Source organism: Peromyscus eremicus, chromosome 2 (assembly GCF_949786415.1).
Source record: "Peromyscus eremicus chromosome 2, PerEre_H2_v1, whole genome shotgun sequence".
Taxonomy (NCBI): domain Eukaryota; kingdom Metazoa; phylum Chordata; class Mammalia; order Rodentia; family Cricetidae; genus Peromyscus; species Peromyscus eremicus.
Window position 1 is genome coordinate 134,433,571 of NC_081417.1, and position 20,652 is coordinate 134,454,222.

The 20,652-nt window shown below is 49.9% G+C and overlaps 1 protein-coding gene and 2 non-coding genes across 6 annotated transcripts; all 3 read left to right on the forward strand.

Annotated features, from left to right (window-relative positions):
• The first annotated feature begins 2,457 nt into the window (after positions 1 to 2,457).
• Positions 2,458 to 19,527, forward strand: Pabpc4 (poly(A) binding protein cytoplasmic 4). 4 transcript variants are annotated; one of them, XM_059254912.1, is made up of 16 exons: positions 2,458 to 3,303; positions 6,473 to 6,666; positions 9,360 to 9,475; positions 10,641 to 10,780; positions 11,068 to 11,162; positions 11,933 to 12,070; positions 12,964 to 13,059; positions 14,468 to 14,740; positions 14,975 to 15,062; positions 15,175 to 15,294; positions 15,731 to 15,817; positions 15,911 to 16,044; positions 17,941 to 18,034; positions 18,131 to 18,261; positions 18,526 to 18,629; positions 19,247 to 19,527. In XM_059254912.1, the coding sequence occupies exons 1-15, from the start codon at positions 3,111 to 3,113 to the stop codon at positions 18,616 to 18,618; spliced, it is 1,992 nt and encodes a 663-aa protein (XP_059110895.1). In that variant the 5' UTR covers positions 2,458 to 3,110; the 3' UTR covers positions 18,619 to 18,629; positions 19,247 to 19,527. The 4 variants fall into 4 exon arrangements, with proteins under 4 accessions (XP_059110895.1, XP_059110896.1, XP_059110897.1 ...); XM_059254913.1 differs by having other exon boundaries at positions 15,175 to 15,246; XM_059254914.1 differs by lacking the exon at positions 15,731 to 15,817 and having other exon boundaries at positions 2,459 to 3,303.
• Positions 11,545 to 11,676, forward strand: LOC131905431 (small nucleolar RNA SNORA55). The gene has a single exon (XR_009377943.1). It is a non-coding gene; the product is annotated as a small nucleolar RNA SNORA55 (small nucleolar RNA).
• On the forward strand, positions 13,262 to 13,393 carry LOC131905432 (small nucleolar RNA SNORA55). Its single transcript, XR_009377944.1, has one exon. It is a non-coding gene; the product is annotated as a small nucleolar RNA SNORA55 (small nucleolar RNA).
• Positions 19,528 to 20,652: the final 1,125 nt, after the last annotated feature.

Below are 20,652 nucleotides of genomic sequence, written 5' to 3' on the forward strand. Positions count from 1 at the left end.
CCTAAGTGTTGAGGGTTTAGTGAGGTAGAGTCCTGTGTCACCACACCTGAATAGATTCAGGTTTCAAAATTTTGGATCACGGATGCTCAGCATTTGTTTGAACAGCATATTTTCAGGTATCATAGCAGTTTTGAACCAAAGAAGCTGAGATGGCATGATTGTGATTATGAATGTTGGCAAGCTACTTTAGATGGCTGGGTGGTCCGGGATGACTTTCTGAGGAGAGATCAAATGCTATAGAAATACCTTTTGTGTTTTGTTTTAATTTAGTTTGATTTTGGGAGACAGGGTTTCTCTGTGTAGCCCTTGTCCTAGAATTTGCTCTGTAGACCAGGCTGACCTTAAACTCAGAGATCCACCTGCCTTTGCCTCCCAAGCACTGGGATTAAAGCCGTGCACCATTACCACGTTTTTTTGTTTGTTGTTTTAGGTTTTTGAGACAGGGTTTCTCTATGTAGCCTTGGCTGTCCTTGAACTCGCTCTGTAGACTAGGCTTGCCTCTGCTACCAGAGTGCTGAGATTAAAGGCATGAGCCACCAGGCCCAGCAATGCTTCTTGATTTAGCACAGTCACCAGATACTACTCCCTGAAGTAGGGAGGAACTCTGTCTTGTATACCATGGTAACCATGGCATTTGGCATCTGCTCTGATTGGCCACTTATTGGAATGAATTGATCTATAAATACACATATTTCCTCTATTGTTTACTTAAACCAGAAGGTGTCAAAGGAATACCTGTTTACTTTTTGGTAATTTCTGGTTTGGGTGGACATAAGGATAGAAAGAATGGTTCCTGGCATTTATGGATTAAGGATACTGATACAATTCTACATATTATAGTCCCATGAGATAACATAACTTTTCAAATGATCTGCCTTCATGTAGGTGGAACGCCAATGATTACCATTCATTACCCAAACCTAAACTCGTTTTTGTTTGTTTGTTTGTTTTGTTTTGTTTTTGTTTTTGTTTTTGTTTTTGTTTTTTTTTTTTGTTTTTCAAGACAGGGTTTCTCTGTGTAGCTTTGCACCTTTCCTGGAACTCACTTGGTAGCCCAGGCTGGCCTTGAACTCACAGAGATCCACCTGGCTCTGCCTCGAGAGTGCTGGGATTAAAGGTGTGTGCCACCAACACCCGGCCTCTAAACTTTTTTTTTTTTTTTTTGAGACAGGGTTTCTCTGTGTAGCCTTGGCAGTCCTGGAACTCTGTAGACTAGACTGGCCTTGAACTCAGTAATCTGCCTGTTTCTGCCTCGCAAGTGCTGGGATTAAAGGCGTGCACCACCACCTCCCCAAGTTTAAACTCTTAACTAAAAGCTTTTACATAGAAAAAAAAAAAAACAAAAACATTGTATCACATGCATATACACATGCGTAGATGCACTTTCTGTGTTTTGCCACGAGTTGCCCTGAGATGCCCTGCAAGAAAGAAGGACATCACTAGATGTAGTTAGTTCCTTGCCCTTAAACCAGAATCATGAGCCCAAAGATTTTGGAATATTTGCAGATAAATATATCTTAGGGATAAGGGCTAAGTCTTTTTTTTTGTTGTTTTTTTGTTTTTTAGAGACAGGGTTTCTCTGTGAAACAGTACTGGTTGTCCTAGAACTCACTCTAGACCAGGGTGTCCTCGAACTCACAGAGATCCACACACCTCTGCCTCTGGGGTGCTGGGATTAAAGGTGTGTTCCACCACCGCCCCCACCACTATTAATTCATTCATTAATTGTCGGTTTTTTGAGACAGGGTTTCTCCGTGTAGTTTTGGTGCCTGTCCTGGATCTCACTCTGTAGACCAGGCTGTTCTCGAACTCACAGAGATCCACGTGCCTTTGCCTTCCGAGTGCTGGGATTAAAGGTGTGCACCACCACCGCCCACACCACTATTTCTAATGACCTCCACCATCCAACCTCAAGGTTATATTCTCTCAAAACTTCAGTATGCCTTATATACTCAGCTCAACCAGGTAGAGGGTAATTTAGCGTCCCTTTGTGTAGAAGCAGGCATTTTCGGGGCTGGGGGTGGGGGCGTTCCACGTCTGATGAGGGTGGGTGTTGGGGAGAACACTTCTCAACCCATGGAGTGCGGAGAATCTTCCGCAGGTGCGCGCCGCCGAGGTCCTCCGACCGCCAGGGGTCGCCGTGGCGCCTCGCCGCCGCTCCAGGTCACTCTGGTGTGGCCGCCCCGCCTCGGGCCCCCGGGCCGAGTGGGCGGGCACGACTGCGCCCAGGTCGCGAGGCGCCCTTCGACCAGCAGCGCCCGGGGCGGGCCGGTATAAATGGAGCGGTGGCTGCCCCAGCCGCCTCTCTCCGCCCCGGGTCGCAGCGGCCTGTGCTGCGTTTGGGCTCAGCAAGCCTGAAGCAAAAAAGAGAAAAAGCTTAAAAAAAAAAAAAAAGACAAAAAAGCCTGAAAACCTTAAAAAAAAAAAAAAGAAAAAGAAAAAAGAAAAAAAGAGCAAAAGAAGAAAAAGAAAAAGAACGAGCCCGCGGGGAAGTGACTTCCGCACGTTTCCGGCCTGCCTGTCTGTCCGCGTCAGTCCGTCCGGTGGTGAGCCGCCCCCGGCCCGGCCCGCACGGCCCTCCTCCGCACGCCGCCGCGCCGCGTGGCAGCCCCGCGCCCCGCCGGCCGCACCACGTGTCCGGCTGCCCTTCGCCGGCACCGGCAAAGATTTAGTTTCCCCCTTCCCGGGCCGCTGTAATTGTAAACCGCCGGGAGCCCGGGGCCTATATTTATCGAGAAACGCGTGTCCCCAAGGCCGCCGTGAGCGCAGCATCTGTCTGCCTCTTAGAAATTTTTTTCCCGCCCCCTTTGCAAGGGGAATTCCCAACTTTAATTTTTATTTTTACGCTCCAGCCCAGGACAGCTGGAGAGTACAAACTCCAGGAGAGGGCCATATTGTTTTTTTTTGAAAGCCTTTTGTCTTGGGGGCTTTTGCGGTTCCGTGCAAGTCGTCCTCGCACTCGCATCCCGCCTGCTCCAGCCTCTCCCGGCGTCGCTGGTGCCACCTGTGCGCTGCGGCGCGGGCCACGGCTCCTCGGAGCCCCTTTTGTCCTGCAGTGGGTCCTGTAAGAAGTCCTCCTGGCGGGGCTCGGGGTGGTGGGGGGTGGGGAGATGAACGCTGCGGCCAGCAGCTACCCCATGGCCTCCCTGTACGTGGGTGACCTGCACTCGGATGTCACCGAAGCCATGCTATATGAAAAGTTCAGTCCTGCGGGGCCTGTGCTGTCCATCCGGGTCTGCCGCGATATGATCACCCGCCGCTCTCTGGGTTATGCCTACGTCAACTTCCAGCAGCCAGCTGACGGTGAGTGGAAGCCGGGTCTACACGTTCGGGAGATCCCGGGGGACCTTAAGGGGTCCTGTGGGCGGAGGCCGAACTGGCAAGGGCTGGGGAGGAACATGACAGCGTGTTGCCAGAGAGGCCATAGCGGGGAGCAAGATGGTAGTGGTTGAGAACCGGGCATGTGGTCATGACCCCGGCTTCCAGTCTTGCTTCCACCGCTTGCTAACATGGTGACCTTGGGCTACTGGGTGGGGGTGGGGTGGAGTGGGGGTGGGGACTAGAGGAGATTGTAAATTGGGATCTGGATAAAGTGACTTGGCTGTTGGAGTGTGTCTAGTTCCATTCCACTCGAGCAGAAATGGGTCTGTTGTAGACCCTGGCGTGGACTGGCACTCCTCAGTGGGTTGGAACAGCACCCTCCAAAGGTGTAGGCTGCAAAGCTACCGGGCCTCCCCGCCCCTTAACCTGGACTGAGTCTTGATTCTTGTGTTGATTGGGAACGGTTTAGGGCAATGAGAAGCATGCAGCCTTGAGCTCTGCTAGTGTCACCAGCAGCTTCTACCAGCTCAGCCCCCATCCCCCAGCACCTGCCACACTTTTCGGGCGACTTTTCTCAGCGCTGGGTGAAGCTCTAGGCTGTGGAGAATGGTATGCCCAGGTGGTCCTGGCACTCTTTTTGAAGGAGATAGGACCTTTGTGAAGGAAGAGAATTACATGGAGTTGTGGCTCCCAGTGTGGTGTTCTGCCATCCCAGATGGAGCAGTGGATACCGCAGATAAACCCAGAAGAAACCCAATCAGGGCTGCACGTCACTCCAGATTAAAAGGAGCAACTGCAGAGACCACTGATGGGGGAGGGGTGGGGGCGGGACCCAAGCCATGCTGTGGCAAAGGACCTCCAGGTCCCTATCTGTGTTCCGTTTTCTTCACTGTCCACGAGGTAGAAACTCCTCTCCCAAGTTGTAGCTGAGACCAGGAAATTGGCCTAGATGACGATGGGTATTTCTACTGTCAGTACTTAGATGAGACTAGTACTAGTGCTTGGCTGGGAGGGTGTAAGGAGGAGGCTTGGTTTTGTTTTGGTGGGGGAGTAATGGGGTTCCTTAGCCTTGTCTGCTTTCTTCTGTACAGAAGTTGTGTCTCTCGGAGATAGCAGCAGAACCATTGGTCAGTGTGTCTGCCAGCACATACCTCTGTCCGACTTCTCTCTGCTATAAATAAGTGCAGCCCCATTTGTCGGCTTACTGACTCCTGGTGTTGTCTGAAATAGATCAGGAATTGTGTTGGAATGGGCTCCTTTACTGCTAATATAACGCAGTGGTTTGAGTTTGCAAACCTAGGGGCAGGTTCCTACTGGCGTTCTGAACTTTCTGCTCTGCCCAGCCGCAGTCCCTCACCCCGTGTAGATTTAACTAACCCACATGCTATGGGAAGGGTTGAGAGGAAATCCTCTTGGCTGATTGGATAGTTGAATTTGTTGAGCAGTTTTAGGGAGCTTTCTCCCTTCCTTGGCGGTGCTAGGGGTTAAACCAGGTTCTCGGGCGTATTGGGCAGGCGCCCTACTGCTAGCCACATTGCTGGTCCTTGTCCTCTGAAGTAAGAGGGGTAAGGTGAGAAATAATGGGCTTGCCTACGTTTTTGTTTGATTTTGAGGCAGGGTCTCTGTGTGGCCTGGAACTCCCTACTTAATGTAGACCAGGCTGGCCTTGATCTGGGAGACCCACCTGCCTTTGTGTGGCAAAACTTCTGGGGAGACAACACACACATCTGCTCACCCTAGATAAGAGCCCATGACAGACAGTGTAGATACCAGTGAAGTCCAACATGAGCCATGAGTTTTGCTGGGGTTACTTACAGGAATATGGATGTGACAGCCCACAAAGCTGGGAACCTGGAGCACACTGTACAGACCTCAGGCGCCCATCAGGTTGGAGTGTGCTTTCTAGGTGCCTCATTTGTCTGCAGATTTTCCAGACCACTTTTTTTTGTTTGTTTTTTTTGTTTTGTTTTTCGAGACAGGGTTTCTTTGTGTAGCTTTGCGCCTTTCCTGGGACTCACTTGGTAGTCCAGGCTGGCCTCGAACTCACAGAGATCCGCCTGGCTCTGCCTCCCGAGTGCTGGGATTAAAGGCGTGCGCCACCACCGCCCGGCCACTTTTTTTTTTTTTTTCTTCCCAAGATAGGGTTTCTCTGTGTGTAGCTTTGGAGCCTGTCCTGGTTCTTGCTCTGTAGAGCGGGCTGGCTTCGAACTCACAGAGATCTGCCTACCTCTGCGCTGCTGCCACCACCTGGCTAGGGTGGAATGTTTTAATTTGGGAGGAAATTTACACAACACTGCCAGGAATAAGCGTGGCATCCAGCTGCACAGTTTGACTATTTTGTGACTGGAGAGGGGAATCTCATGTAGCCCTGGCTGAACTTGAACTTGTTACCTTCCTGTGCTGAGGTTTACCTTTGGTCCTTCGCAGTGCCTCTGTGGTGCCTGGTGGGCTTGGTTGAGCAGCCCCCCAACCTACTAGAAGGAAAGGGCCACTGAATCTCTAGGATTCTGTAGAATTCTGATTAAACCTTTGAAAGGTCCAAGCACCTCAAGGCAGCAGGGCCTATCTACTGTCTGTGCCTTCAGATAAAGGTGTGGCAGTTTACCCCGCCCCGTAATGCTGACAACACTTAGTTAAACGTGTGTGTGTGTGTGTGTGTGTGTGTGTGTGTGTGTGTGTGTGTGTGTGAATTTTTTGTACAAAAATAGGCATGGCATGGTGGCATACTCTAAATCCCAGAGCTCAGACGGCGGCAGGGGGCTCTCTGAGTTCCATGGTCTATATGTGGGTTCCAGGACAGCCAGGGCTGTATAGAGAGACCCTGCCTCAAAAATAAACAGAAAATAAAGAAAACTGGGTGGAGTCTCTAGTTAAGTTTCTATTTACTAACGAGCCACTTGACTTAGTCGCTCTGAACATGACTTGGCTCCTCAATTGAGTTAAGGTTAGTGGGCAGCAAAGTCCTTTGAACATGAACTTAGTCCGTGGTGAGGACCTTGGTGCCCTAAGGAGGTTTTGATGCCTTTTTATTTTTATTTTATTGTTTTTATCAGGTATTAATAGTCCAGTATTTTTTTTTTTTTTTTTGGAATGGTCAGTCATCTTAGTTGATGTTTAGCATTCTTAATTAAAATGTGTTCCTCTTCTACAGCTGAGAGAGCCTTGGACACCATGAACTTTGATGTGATTAAGGGAAAACCAATCCGGATCATGTGGTCTCAGAGGGATCCCTCTCTGAGAAAGTCTGGTGTAGGGAATGTCTTCATCAAGAACCTGGACAAATCTATAGACAACAAGGCACTTTATGATACTTTTTCAGCCTTTGGAAACATCCTGTCCTGTAAGGTAAACGTTGAATTATTTTAGCTGAGTAATTACTGGATCTTGAAAACAAGATAAATGCTTAGAATTGGAGACAATTGGGTATAATTTTTAAATGCTGGAAGTAGAACATTGCCCTCTTCCTTTAGTCCTGGGGATTGAACTCAGGGCCTCATGCATGTAAAGCAAGTGTTCTACCACTGAATTGTTTTGTTGTTTGTTTTTGAGACAGGGTTTCTCTGTGTGGTTTTGGTGCCTGTCCTGGATCTTGCGCTGTAGACCAGGCTGGCCTTGAACTCACAGAGATCAGCTGGGCTCTGCCTCCCAGTGCTGGGATTAAAGGTGTGTGCCACTGCCGCCCAGCAAAGGTATTTTTTATTAGCACATTTTAATGACAGGTAATGGTTTCATTATGGAATTTTTATGCATATACATAATAATCTTGATCATATTATACACCTATTGCTTTTCTCTTAGCTTGCTCTCCATAATCCCATTCCTAGTTCTTAGCAGCCCAGGGTGTGTGTGTGTGTGTGTGTGTGTGTACACCCCAGTGCATCTCATTAGGGTTGTTCAAAACTCCCTCATTATCACATAAAGCCTCTGAGATCAAGCACGCTTTATCCCTAGCCCTCTTTACTTTTTATTTGAGACATCTCACCAAGTTGCCTAGTCAGGCCTTGAGCTTGTGATGGTCCTGAGTCTTGGCATCCTGAATAGCTGTTACCTGAGGTCTGCCATTAGGTTTGCCATTCACCAAGCTGGGTCCCACTATGGGAATGGAATATTCACAAAATACTTGTGTAATCCCAGCCACAGCCCCATGTAACCTGAAGATTTTTTTGTTTTGAGACAGGGATCCATATAGCTCAGCTTGGCTTTTGAACTTCTGATCTTCATGTCTCCAGCTCCCAAATGCTAAGATTACAAGTGTGTGCTACCACACCTAGTTTATATGGTACTGGGGGGTGAGCCCAGGGCTTGCATTCCGGGCTAGCATTCTGCCAGATGAGCTCCTGCCCCTGGCAGGTACTTTTGTGTGCCTATTCTTCACTCCCCCTCCCCTTATGTTGCCTACTTTGGAAGCTTGAACAGTTTTCATTTTGGATAAGGGAGAGGAGAGGACAGAAGCCCTTTGTTTCCAGGATCCCTTCTTAACCATCTTCGAGGCATTAGTTAACTGTGTTCTGTAGTATCCTTCACATGGTGGCCGTTTACATATTCAACATGAGACTTGAATTCTTTTGTGGGCTTGGGAAACAGTTTGTCTTTCTGAGCACACTGGTTTGTACCCCAGATCTCCTGGGGTTTTTTTTGTTTTTGTTTTTTTCTCTATTTTGTTGTGTTGATCACTGAAGCCAGGGACTGGCCAGTACTATGTAGGTGCTCTGCTGAGCTACATTCTCCAGCCTTCTCTCTCTCTAAGTTACATTTTTATTTATGAACTAATTGTCTCCATGTGCTCATGGAGGTCAGAGGATGATCAGCAAGAGTCAGTTTGAGGGCCGGGCGTGGTGGCGCACGCCTTTAATCCCAGCGCTCGGGAGGCAGAGGCAGGCGGATCTCTGTGAGTTCGAGGCCAGCCTGGTCTCCAAAGCAAGTTCCAGGAAAGGCGCAAAGCTACACAGAGAAACCCTGTCTCGAAAAACCAAAACAAAGAGTCAGTTTGATCCACTTTGTGGATCCCAGTGAATGAACTTGGCTGTAGGCTTGGTGGTGAGCATCTTTACTCAATAAACTGCACGCACGTGCGGCGTATACACACACACACACACACACACACACACACACACACACACACACACACACACACCCCTTTTTAATTTTTTTTGTTTTGAGGCAGGGTCTCATCTAGGTTGGACTCCAAAGTACTATGGATGACCTTGAACCTCATCTGAGCTATGGCCTATCCTTCCAAGTGCTGGTATTACAAGCATGTCACCACACTCAGCCAAAGCTAAAAAAAAAAAAAATAATAGTAATAATAAAAGTGAATTTGAAAAAAAAGCCTGGGCTCAGCAGGAAACTCATTTAGTAAATGCTTGCTGTACAAAAAGGATGTGAGTTTGTCCACATAAAAAGTGGACATGGGCCGGCTGGCCGGGCGGTGGTGGAGCACACCTTTAGCCCCAGCACTCATAGGAAGCAGAGGCAGGCGGATCTCTGTGAGTTCGAGGCCAGCCTGGTCTATAGAGTGAGTTCCAGGATGGGCTACAAAGCTACCCAGAGAAACCCTGTCTCAAAACCAAAATAAATAAATAAATGGACATGGGGACTGGACGGCAGTGGTGCATGCCTTTAATCCCAGCACTTGGGAGGCAGAGCCAGGAATTCGAGGCCAGCCTGGTCTACAGAGTGAGATCCAGGACAGGCACCAAAACTACACAGAAACCCTGTCCCGAAAACAACGAAACAAAACAACAAAAAGTAGACATGGGTGCATGCGTGTGTAATAATATAAGCCAGTACTGGGGAGGCTGAAACAATTCTGGGCTTTGCATGTCAGCCACCCTGACCTGACCAGTGGGTTCCAGGCTGATGAGAGACCCTGAGGATGGCCTAGCCTCTACAAACATGACTTGGGATAGAAGCAGGCTAACCATTTGTAAGGGGGGGACTCGGTGGGTGTTTGGTGCTGTGCCGAGTTCCGTCACGTTAGGTCCGGGCTGATGCGTCGTGTGGCAGTGATGCTCAGGTGGTCGGCCTTCTTTCCACAGGTGGTCTGTGATGAGAACGGTTCTAAGGGTTATGCTTTTGTCCACTTCGAGACCCAAGAGGCTGCCGACAAGGCCATCGAGAAGATGAATGGCATGCTCCTCAATGACCGCAAAGTGTGAGTGTCCCAGTCTGGAGCGACAACCATCGCATGAGCCAGCCATGGCCCCACCTCGGTATTAACTGGCACACACAAGGCGGCTACTGGTTCTCTCGGCCCAAGTGTGGCCTGCTCCTACCTCTCCACTCCAGGGCTGGTGAGTCTCCCTGCCCAAGCCGTGGCAGCCCTTTTGACTCGCCACGGTCGGCTCCCTGCCCGAGCCACGGCCTACCTGCTGCCTCTCCCTTAAAGGCCTTCATCTGTGGGTTTTGAGCATCAGCAACTGGGGCTGGCTGGAAGACAGCTCTGGGCCCATCTGAGCAGGGGTCTTGGCCAGCGGCAGAGTGGAGAGGCCCTGGGCTGACCAGGAGCTAGATACTAGCTGTGACCTTGGCTTTCCTTTCACTCAGGTCTGCCCATGGGTCTCTTGCTAGTTTTTGGCACCAAATTGTCCTATCTAGTTCTTCCTTCCTCTGAGCTGCAATTCCATTTCATTGTATGCTTAAAAAAAAAAATCCACCCTGTCTCGAAAAACCAAAAAAAAAAAATCAATCCCTTTGCAGACACTGTGTAACATCTTGTCATTACTGTGGGTAATTGGGGACAGAACTTAGCTGACCCCTATGGGGAAAGGGAAATTACTGTTACATTTTGGCTATTATAAGCAACACTCATTTCTGTCCTTGATGGTGTTTGATGGTGTGGAATAGACAAGGCTGTGTGTTTCTGTCTGTGTGTCGGGGGTGGAGATGTTTTCCTGTTAGGGATACCATATCATGCAACAGGAAAGCAAAGGTTACCTCTCTGGTGGCAGTGTTTGCTGCTAGACTAACCACTGTTAACAGTTTGGTTTGTATCCTTCCAGACATTTTCTATGCATTTACATAGATGCACAGAAATGAACGTTTTAAAAACATGGTCGTCAGGTTTCTTCACGAAGGCAGTGTGATGTGGTAGGCGTGGCCCTGGTCTGAACCAGGAGCCCTGGGACTGGTCCTTGCAGGATAGTCCTGCCTCTTTCTTTTTCTGCTGGGGACTTGGGGCATCTGAGCTTGTTCTCATGGCGGATGGGGTCCTCATGTGTTTTAACCTCTCCTGTCAGCCTTTAATCTGCATTCCTTTGGGCCCCTGGAAAACATGTTTTGTTCCTTCTGAGTAATCACTCTACATGATTTCTTTGTAGGTTTGTGGGCAGATTCAAGTCTCGCAAAGAGCGTGAAGCTGAGCTTGGAGCCAAGGCCAAGGAATTCACCAATGTTTATATCAAAAACTTTGGGGAAGAAGTGGATGATGATAATCTGAAAGAGCTATTCAGCCAGTTTGGTAAGTTGAGGTCTGTAGCCCACATGTTTGTCCTCTTGTACAGGCAAGAAATGACCTGTGCTTACTTAAGAAACAGGGTACTTATCTCAGGGTCATCCTAGCTCCTTCCGTTGTAAGTTATCCTAGATGCTTGGTTGAGTTTTAGACCTGGCATGGTACCTCTTTCTGCCTCCGACCCATCTGGGCTCAGCCAGAGATTTGTTTCCTTCAGCTGAGTTACTAGCAAGAAGTCTTCGTGAGCTGTGTTAGAGACCCGTGTCACTAATAGTTCTGTCCTTTGGTAATAGGTAAAACCTTAAGTGTCAAGGTGATGAGAGATCCCAGTGGGAAATCCAAAGGCTTTGGCTTTGTGAGTTACGAGAAACACGAGGACGCCAATAAGGTGAGAGGACTGGGGGGGGGGGGTGGTCGGGAAGAACCTGTGCATGGTAGAGCTGAGCTAGAGCAGGCTGCCTAGTGGTGGATGTGCACCTCTGTGCCCCACACATCAACACCGATGCAGGTCCACAGTTAGTGTATCTGTTACATCACCCAGCATTTGCTCATACCTGTCACCTCCTACTGTGGAAAGATTGGGACAGGTAGTTGTTCCCATTCTCGGGTAGAGAAGCTGAAGTCTCCAGAGTTGAGTGTGTTGGACTCTGAACCTGCGAAGGGGCCTGAAAAGCCTATAGAGCTAAGATCATCAGTCAACTCACGCCATCTGCCTGTGTTTCTACAAATACTGTGTGTGGAGTCTTCTCTCTTTCTCTCTCTTGCCCTCTGCACTCAAATCTTTCCCAGTCCTGCTGCTTGGTGCTGGTCTGGGGACAGGCAGTGCTACAGCAGAGCAGAGGATATCCAGACGGGTCATTTCCATTTGTCCTGGGGCCTGTCTCTACAGCTCTGCCACACTTCCTTCCTCCTGGGCAGGGAGGGGGTTTTGAAGTTGGAGCTGGGGCTGGGAATTAGGGACAAACATCTCTGAACCACTAACGGTTAGATACTAACTCCACTTTCCAGGTGAGTCAAAGATTAGTGGAGCAGGCTTTGGAGGCGGGACGAAGCAGATTGGCAGTCCCGTGGGGAAGGCTTCTCTTGGTGTCCTGGTCTCTGCTCTAGAAGAAGACGATGTCTCTGCACCTGCAGTAAAGACATCCATTTGCTTTCTAGGCTGTGGAAGAAATGAATGGAAAAGAAATGAGTGGGAAGGCCATATTTGTAGGCCGTGCACAGAAAAAAGTAGAACGTCAGGCTGAACTAAAGCGGAAGTTTGAGCAGCTGAAGCAGGAGCGAATTAGTCGGTACCAGGTGAGGTGTTTGCAAAGTGCCCATCTGCAGTGATTTAGACTTCTCTTTGGGGGACTTAGCATCTGTACTTAACTCTCTGCAAAGATCAGGTTTAAAGGTTGTGACCTCCCAGGTGTGACAGTCATTGCTGAGCAGGGACAGTGATTCCAGCCTCTGTGTTCTGAAAGTGTCTCTTTGCTGTGTGGGTTCGTTTTTCTTAAACTGATGCCCCCTTTGGAGTGGTAGGTAGCTGAAAGAACCCTGGAGGGTGAGGGAGTGGCCAGAGCAGCTGTGGGGAAGGTGACGTGGCTGCATTGATGGGTGGCCCTGGCGGTTTTGGGGAAGGAGTTGCTCAGCCTGGGCTCGTATCAGAATCCCCTGCTGCTGCTGCTGCTGTCCTTTTTCTTTTGAGACAGTGTGGCCTGCAGGAGGTCACAATGTAGCCTAGGCTGACCTTGAACTCCCAGAAATTCTCTCTCCTTAATACATGCTGGGCCCCAACTTGAATTCTGGGTTTTGTTTGGTTTTGTGTTTTTTTGAGCTAGGGTCTTGCTGTGTAGCCTAGGCTGGCCTCAAGCACAAAATAGCCCACCCGCCTCCCCGCTCCCTCCCCCGAGTGCTGGGGTTACAGGCAAGGGTTTTGGGGGCGTTTTTTGTTTTGTTTTTTGAGACAGGTTTTCTGTGTAGTCCAAGCTGGCCTGGAACCAGGCTGGCCTTGAACTCACAGAGATCTGTCTGCCTCTGCCTCCCGAATGCTGGGATTAAAGGTGTGCATTACAACCTTTTTTTTTTTTTTTTTTTTTTTTTTTAAATAGGCAAGAGTTTTAATTTGACAGGTTCTCAAGCATGTTGTGGGCCCCACACTTGGGAAGTGGCTGTGTGTACAGGTGTAATTAACAGTGATCCCTCCCCAGGGAGTGAATCTCTACATTAAGAACTTGGATGACACCATTGACGATGAGAAACTGAGGAAAGAGTTTTCTCCTTTTGGCTCCATCACCAGCGCTAAGGTAACAGTGTGAGTGTGTGGGTTTGGAAACAGAACATTCTGTTTTTGGGCTCTTGATGGTAGGTAGTTGTGTTGGTGGTCCTGAGTACAATGTTGTGCCAGCATATTCCTCCCGAGAGTCATGCCCTGGAGCAGCAGTAGGTGTGTGTTCTCTACTCACACTGGAGCTTGGAGTCTGCCCCAGGTCCTCCCTGTAGCCCTCTGCACTCAAATCTTTCCCAGTCCTGCTGCTTGGTGCCAGTCTGGGGACAGGCAGTGCTACAGCAGAGCAGAGGATATCCAGACGGGTCATTTCCATTTGTTCTGGGGCCTGTCTCTACAGCTCTGCCACACTTGCTTTCTCCTGGGCAGAGAGGGCGTTTTGACAGTTAACAGGCTCCATGTGAGCTTTGGACAAGAAAGAGTGGCTGGGTAGCCATGGATCTGTCCTTGGCACTTACGGAATGTGACAGACTGGTGTCTAGAATGGGCATGGCCTGACACAAGATGCTGCTTGGTAGAGAGAGGGGCAGCAGTTATCACTGGTGGTGAGAAAGGAGACTGGGTGGCTCAGTAGGATTCTGTGGCCCTGGCCCTTAGTGTTGCTCCCAGGGTGGGGACATTGTACAAAGGATGTTAGCATTTGTATTGGGATGGTTTTAATTTTTTGTTTTGAGATAGGATCTCACTACGTAGATCAGGCTGGCCTCGAACTCACAGACATCTGCCTGCCTCTGTCTCCCTGAGTGTTGGGATTAAGGTGTGCACCGCCACACCCAGCTGGGGATGTTGTATTTAAGTGATAGCCCTTTCAGGGTGCTGCTGGCAAAAGGAACCTTGGAGGGTGTGATGATGAGCCACAGCAGCTGTGGAGGTGACATGTGACAGCTTTGGTCCTGGCAAACTGGTTTTTTATTTCCTCTTGGTTTCACTCACTTGACTGGCCTGTGGGAGAGTTCTCCTGCAGCAAGCAAAGCTCTAGACCCTGGTGTCCCTGGTGCCATTTTCAAGATGATGGCAGGGCACTGTTTCCTGGGCAGAACATTGTTGACTCTGGGCTGATGGTGCCGACACACGAGACTCGGAAAGAAAGCGCTGAGCATCCTTTCAGGAAAGGGAAAGACAGGAGTGGTGGCTGAGACAGAGGGCATGGATCAGAGATGTTTGTCTTACAGTTGTGGAAAGCCAGGCTGAGGGCATGTAAGACTGGGTTCCCTGTCCTCGGGTGGCTGCTTCCCACTGAACTATGGTGGCAGCCATCGGTGACCTGGGAAAACTGAAAACCGCCGCTGGAGTTTGGAGAGGGTTTCTTCACGGCTGCCCTTTCACAGCTTCCTGCCTCTCCTGAGTGGATCTCCGCAGAGCCCAGCGTGGGAGGGGTTGGCTCGGGGTGGCTGTGCTGTCCTCAACATCAGCTGCTCTCTTCGTAGGTGATGCTAGAAGATGGAAGGAGCAAAGGGTTTGGCTTCGTCTGCTTCTCCTCTCCGGAAGAGGCCACCAAAGCAGTCACGGAGATGAACGGGCGAATTGTGGGCTCCAAGCCGCTCTACGTTGCCCTGGCCCAGAGGAAGGAAGAGCGGAAGGCCCACCTGACCAACCAGTACATGCAGCGGGTGGCCGGCATGAGGGCGCTCCCTGCCAGTGCCATCTTAAATCAGTTCCAGCCTGCGGCCGGCGGCTACTTTGTGCCAGCGGTTCCGCAGGTGTGTGCCAGGAGACCGACGGCTGTGGGGGGAGTTGGGGATGCTGGTGTTCAAGTATAAGGAATTAACCTGTAGTCACTCCATACATGGCCTCAGAGAGAGAGTAAAACTGCCCACCAACTGATCCTTCGGCTTTCACCCAAATTATTAGCCTGGGGCTTAGTAGTAAGGCAAGGGAGTCAGGACTGGTGTGGGTTCAGGTTCTCAGGATTTGGGTGCTCTTCTCTCCTCCAGGCTCAGGGCAGACCTCCATATTACACACCTAACCAGCTAGCACAGATGAGGCCTAATCCACGCTGGCAGCAAGGCGGGAGACCTCAAGGTAGGTAGCGGGAAGGAAGGAAGCAGGGCTTCCCTCTTCAGGGTACGCCTGTCCAGTTCCTGCCTCAGGGCCCAACCTCTGGCTTGTCGGTGACTTGCTCTCTCTTCGCCAGGCTTCCAAGGAATGCCAAGTGCTATACGGCAGTCTGGGCCTCGTCCAGCTCTTCGCCATCTGGCTCCAACTGGTAATGCTCCGGCCTCTCGTGGCCTTCCTACTTCCACTCAGAGAGTCGGTGAGCAAACTGGCCTGTAGGAGCGTGGCCGGGGAGGAGGGAGTCAGGATGACTAGCTCTGCTCTGGCTTGCTCAGTCTGGGACTCATTTTCCTAAGTTCTGGTTCTGTCTCAGGCTGTGTGCTTAGGCAGATTCTTCATTCAGGAGCAGCGACGAAGTGAATCCTGGGTGTGTTGGTTACTTTGAACATCCTTTGCTCATCGGTGGCATGTGAAGGGTTAACCAGAGTATTCCATTTGGATCACTGTACAGACAGCCTGCTGTTGAGGGGTTGGGGGAGAAGGAGCCGTTTAGAGTATGTCATGTTCTAAATGTGCAAAGACTGAATGGTGCTTTGGCTCTGTGAGAGACGTGTGTTGGAAATTCTTCTTCCGTGGGACGTGGCCAGTTGGACATCTGCTGCCAACACTGATGTGCGTTTGCTGGTCTGTTGTAGGGTCTGAGTGCCCGGACCGCTTGGCTATGGACTTTGGTGGGGCTGGTGCCGCCCAGCAAGGGCTGACTGACAGCTGCCAGTCTGGAGGTGGTATTGGCTGCACACAGAAGGGGGAAAGCTGGGATTTGACGGGCCTTTGCCCAGGCTGACGGCTTTACTTATGCGTGTTCTTCCCACAAGGTGTTCCTGCTGCTGTGCCAAGCCTTGCACCCCGCGCCGCTGCCGCCGCCGTTGCTGCTGCTCCCAGGGCTGTGGCTCCGTACAAATACGCCTCCAGTGTCCGCAGCCCTCACCCTGCCATTCAGCCACTGCAGGTGAGGCCCGGCACAGCCGCGGCCACCTTGGTCCTGTCTGTGCTCAGGTTTAAAGGTGCCGTGACTTGATTCCTTCCTCACCAGGTGCGACACGCCTGCTCTGTCTCTCCCGTGTGGTGATTGCTCTCAGGCACTGGCCCTGAGGGCAACAGGCTTAAGCCTTCTGATTAGTAACAGTCCAGAAATACCAAGAAGCAGCTGGTGCTTCCTGTCCCTTCTTCTGCCTGTCACAGCTCTGTGGTGAGCCCTGGCGTCACTTTCACACCCAGTGGCCTAATTGATCCTTGCTGTTTTGCAAGTTAACGTGGAATATAAAGGCAGTTAGTAACCTCTAACTTAACTTAGAAGTAAAACTCAGCTTCAGGGGCTAGGGGCATGGCTCAGTTAGCAGTCTTTACAAGGCTTTACAAGACCAGACTTTGCTGAGTTCAGATCCCAAGCACACATGTAAAGGCTGGGCACTCTGTCCCCAGTGCTGTGGGGCTAGAGACAGACAAACTGTTGGACTTGTAGACTAGCTGGTATAACATAGTAGTGAGCTAGGCTATGAGAAAGACCATGTCTTCAAATAAGGTGGCAAGCGTTAGGAGACCTCTTACTTTCACCCCTGGCACATGCCATGTATACACAGAGAAGGCTGGGCAGGTGGTCCATCTTTGATGTCAGTATGGGGGAGGCAAAAGCAGGGTCCGTGAGGCCAGCCAGCCTACTGGGTAGAAAAAGATTCCAGACCATCTCAGAAAGCTTAGTGGGGTGGGTGGTGCTTGAGGAACAAGACCCTAGGTTGACCTCAGCCTCTATACACACACAAACACCCAAAAGAAAAGGCTTCACAGAGTGTTGGGAGCTTCTGCTGCCGAAGCTGTTTATTTCCACTGAGTGTAAGCCAAGGTACAGCCAGTTTGTTTCCGTGCTTGGCAGTGGTTTGCTAGGCCTGGGCCTTGCTTGCACAGACAGCTTCAGGAGTGTGAGCTGCTTTGTGGATTCTTCTGTCTTCTTTCTCCACGATCTCCATCTAAAGTGGGGATTTCTTGGAACTTGGTGCTAATATGGGAGTTGTCCTTCACCTGTAAGGCCTCTTAGGACTCTGAGCAGTGTTACTGTTGTATGTTAATAATCCTCGAGGAATTGCAAATATATATGTGTGTTTGTGTGTGTGTGTGTGTGTGTATAAATAAAATCTGGTCCAGACCCCAGTGCTGTAGGAAAAAAACTAGCCAGGATGTTGGCATAGCCTGTAATCCTGGTGCTGGGGCGGTAGAGAGAGGCAAGAGGAAGGATTAGGAGTTGAAGGTCAGCACTTAGCTACATACATGAGTTCAAGGCTAGCCTAGGTTAGAGACTAAATGGAAAACCAAAACTTCCGGTAAGGAGAGTTGAGGTGTATTAAGGGATGTTTTGATTCTCTCTCCTGTCTAATTTGTACTGGAGTTAACTAACATGGAGGAAACTTAGAGGAGAAGGATCCGTGAACACTTTACTGTGAAACTGGCACATGGTTACAATTCCGGCCCTTGGGAGTTGGGGGCGAGGGATCAAGAATTCAGGACCATCCAGGACCACATGAAAGACAAAATTATGTTCCCTTGTGGCCTGACTTTTACCGCAAGGCTTGAATTAGGCAAGTGGAGCCCTAGCAAATGCTCAGCCAGCATAGCAGGTTTGCTTGGTCAGGACTGGCTGCTGAGAGCTTGCCATTCCAGGCTAGTTTCTATGCTCCATGTTGTTCTGTCCCTTGCTGTCTGTCCTTCAGTTCCCCCAAGGACAGGGTTAGTTCTCTAAGCACAAGACAGCCACCTCTGTTCATTCCTCCTTTTTCTACTTGGGGACATGTTTTAGATGTTTAGCTTGCTTGTCTTCCGGAGTGTTAACCCCACTGCCTGTCCTGGTTCACAGGCACCACAGCCTGCAGTTCATGTCCAGGGGCAGGAGCCGCTGACTGCCTCGATGCTGGCTGCAGCTCCCCCCCAGGAACAGAAGCAGATGCTGGGTAAGTGTCCCGGGCTTGGAGAAGAGGGCGGTGAGCCTGGTCGGTGCCAGCTGTGTTCACTGGGGTTGGTGGTGATGATGACCGTTCTGCCCACAGGGGAGCGTTTGTTCCCACTCATCCAAACAATGCATTCAAATCTGGCTGGAAAGATCACAGGGATGCTGCTGGAAATCGACAACTCGGAGCTGCTCCACATGCTGGAGTCCCCCGAGTCTCTCCGGTCCAAGGTGAGCAGGCCCTGTGGCATTCAGGGCTCAGCTTCAGGGAATGGGGGTGGGGGGCCTTAGAATGCTGGCTTCTGGTCTGTTTAGGCAAAGGTCTGTTGCCCCTGTGACCCTCTCAGTGCCTCTTGTGGGATGTGGGCTACTGCCGAAGGTGTCAGCTGTCCAGCAGCAGGGGAAGCCAGGGACCCTCTACTCATCCACTGGGTCTGGGTGCCGGGGAGAGACTGGCGCTCTCCTCCGTCACTGGGCACCTGGGGTCTTTGACAGGTGGATGAAGCTGTGGCAGTTCTGCAGGCTCATCATGCCAAGAAAGAAGCCGCCCAGAAGGTGGGCACTGTTGCTGCTGCTGCTACCTCTTAGACAAGGAAAAAGTATGTTGGACAGTTGTTTGTTTGTTTGGTTTTCCAGATAGGGTCTCACCATATGCCCCAGGATGCCCCTAAATTCACTCTGCCTCCAGAATGCTCGCTGACATTAGAGGCAGAACTTAGCATCTGCCTGTAGTCCAGTGCTCATGTGAGCAACACAGAAGGTCCTTGGCCATGCACCCATAACAAGTAGTCTTCAAGAGAGCCTGATCACACATGGCTGATCAAGGCCCAGTGCCTCCCACCTCATAAAAATGAATAACCTTACTGGCCTGAAATAGTGACAGAAACAGTTCTCATGCTCATAATTACATCCTAAGAGCTGCCTGCTGTCTGTACACATCTTGTAGCCTGGCCTGAGGTTGGTGGGGTGTGTTCACTGCTCCGGGAGTGCATCAGGTCTAGGGGAGAAGGGACACCCCTGACTTCTGAGAGAGAGCTGTGGCCTCGGCCTGCAAGAGTTTAGAAGAGTGGCCAGGCCTAGTGGGCTCCTTTACACGGAAAGCAGTGATGGGCAAAGGCCGAGGGTTGAGGTCAGGGCTGTGTGGGGGCAGCTGATGCTAACTGCGAAACTGGGCCTTTCACATGCTTGCTTATTTCTGTTGGTGCTTCTCTTTTAGGAGTCAAAAGCCAAATAACCCCTCCTGGCATTCAGCTAAGGTTTGAAGACTTCCTAGTTTGTCTGTGGACCTGCACAACAAGAGCTACAAGTTGCAAATTCAATAGGTCATTTTGTATCAAAAGGTCAATTATGAGGCACCTAGAATTTTTCAATTATAAGAATATATTCTCTGGGTTCTGCTACGGCCCAGGTGGTAACTTTTTTTTTTCTTTTCTATTGGGGGGTTCTGATTTTTTTCCCCCTCCCAGAAATTGGTTTTGATGTACCCAAGACTTTAAGTTTCTCAATAAAGAAAAGAAAATATAAAACTGGCTGTTACATTTGTCTGCTTTCTTCCATAATTTGGGGCTTTTGCTGGAAGTACCGTTAGGTTCTGAATGGAGCAAGTGCATTTATTTTTCATTATTTTTTAGGAGAACAGTTTAGGGTTATAGCAAGGGTAGAGTAAGTTAAATGTTGGCTGGAATGGAGCTTTCCTGACACGTACCAATCCCTGGACTCAGTCTTTTTTTTCTGTATGTGAATATAATCAGGTTTTATGTATATATTTTTATGTATATATGTATAGTTCTTTTTATTCTGCACTAGTTGAGGAAACAACATTATGCCCCATTTATTCCTCAATACTTAATTTATTTTTCTTTGGTTTTTCGAGCTGGTTTCTCTGTGTAGTTTTGGTACCTGTCCTGGATCTCGCTCTGTAGATCAGGCTGTCTTCGAACTCACAGAGATCCGCCTGGCTTTGCCTCCTTAGTGCTGGGATCAAAGGTGTGCACTACCGCCACCCAGCTACTTTTAATTTTAAAGTTTTAGTTTTCCTGTGTCGGCCTGGCTGACCTCAACTCACTGCCTCTTTCTGAATGCTAGGATGAAAAATGTGGGTAATGATGCCGAGCTTTACTGTTTTCTAGAAAGCAAGTACAAAACTCTGAGGAACCACACTGTCCTGGCCATGTTGAGACTCCTGTGACAGTGACTTGGGTGGTTTTCCTCCTGGGTTGAGGATTCCAGCTGATGCTGGTCGGTGTGTCTCGAGTCCCCTTCATTTGAAGCCGGGTTCCCAAGTGTCTTGTCCTGTTTGAAGGAAACAGGCTGGGGCTCAAGCTGTCTGTCCTCTGAGTGCTGCAGACAGGTGCTCCCTCCTGATGACAGCCAAGTCCCTGTTCTGGCAGGAACACTGCGGACAGTGTGGCCTGTGAGGAAGTACATGGAGTGGACTCAAACACCTGCCATCACTGGGTAAGGCAAAGTCAGGTTTCATTTTTGAGGTTTTTTTTTTTTTTTTCTGTTTTTGCCTCACAAGGACTCACTGTTGTAACCTCAAACTCGAGATTCTAGTCTCGGCTTGTCTGAATACTGAGATCACAAGGCCTATGCCATGCTTGGCTTTTTGTTTTGTTAATA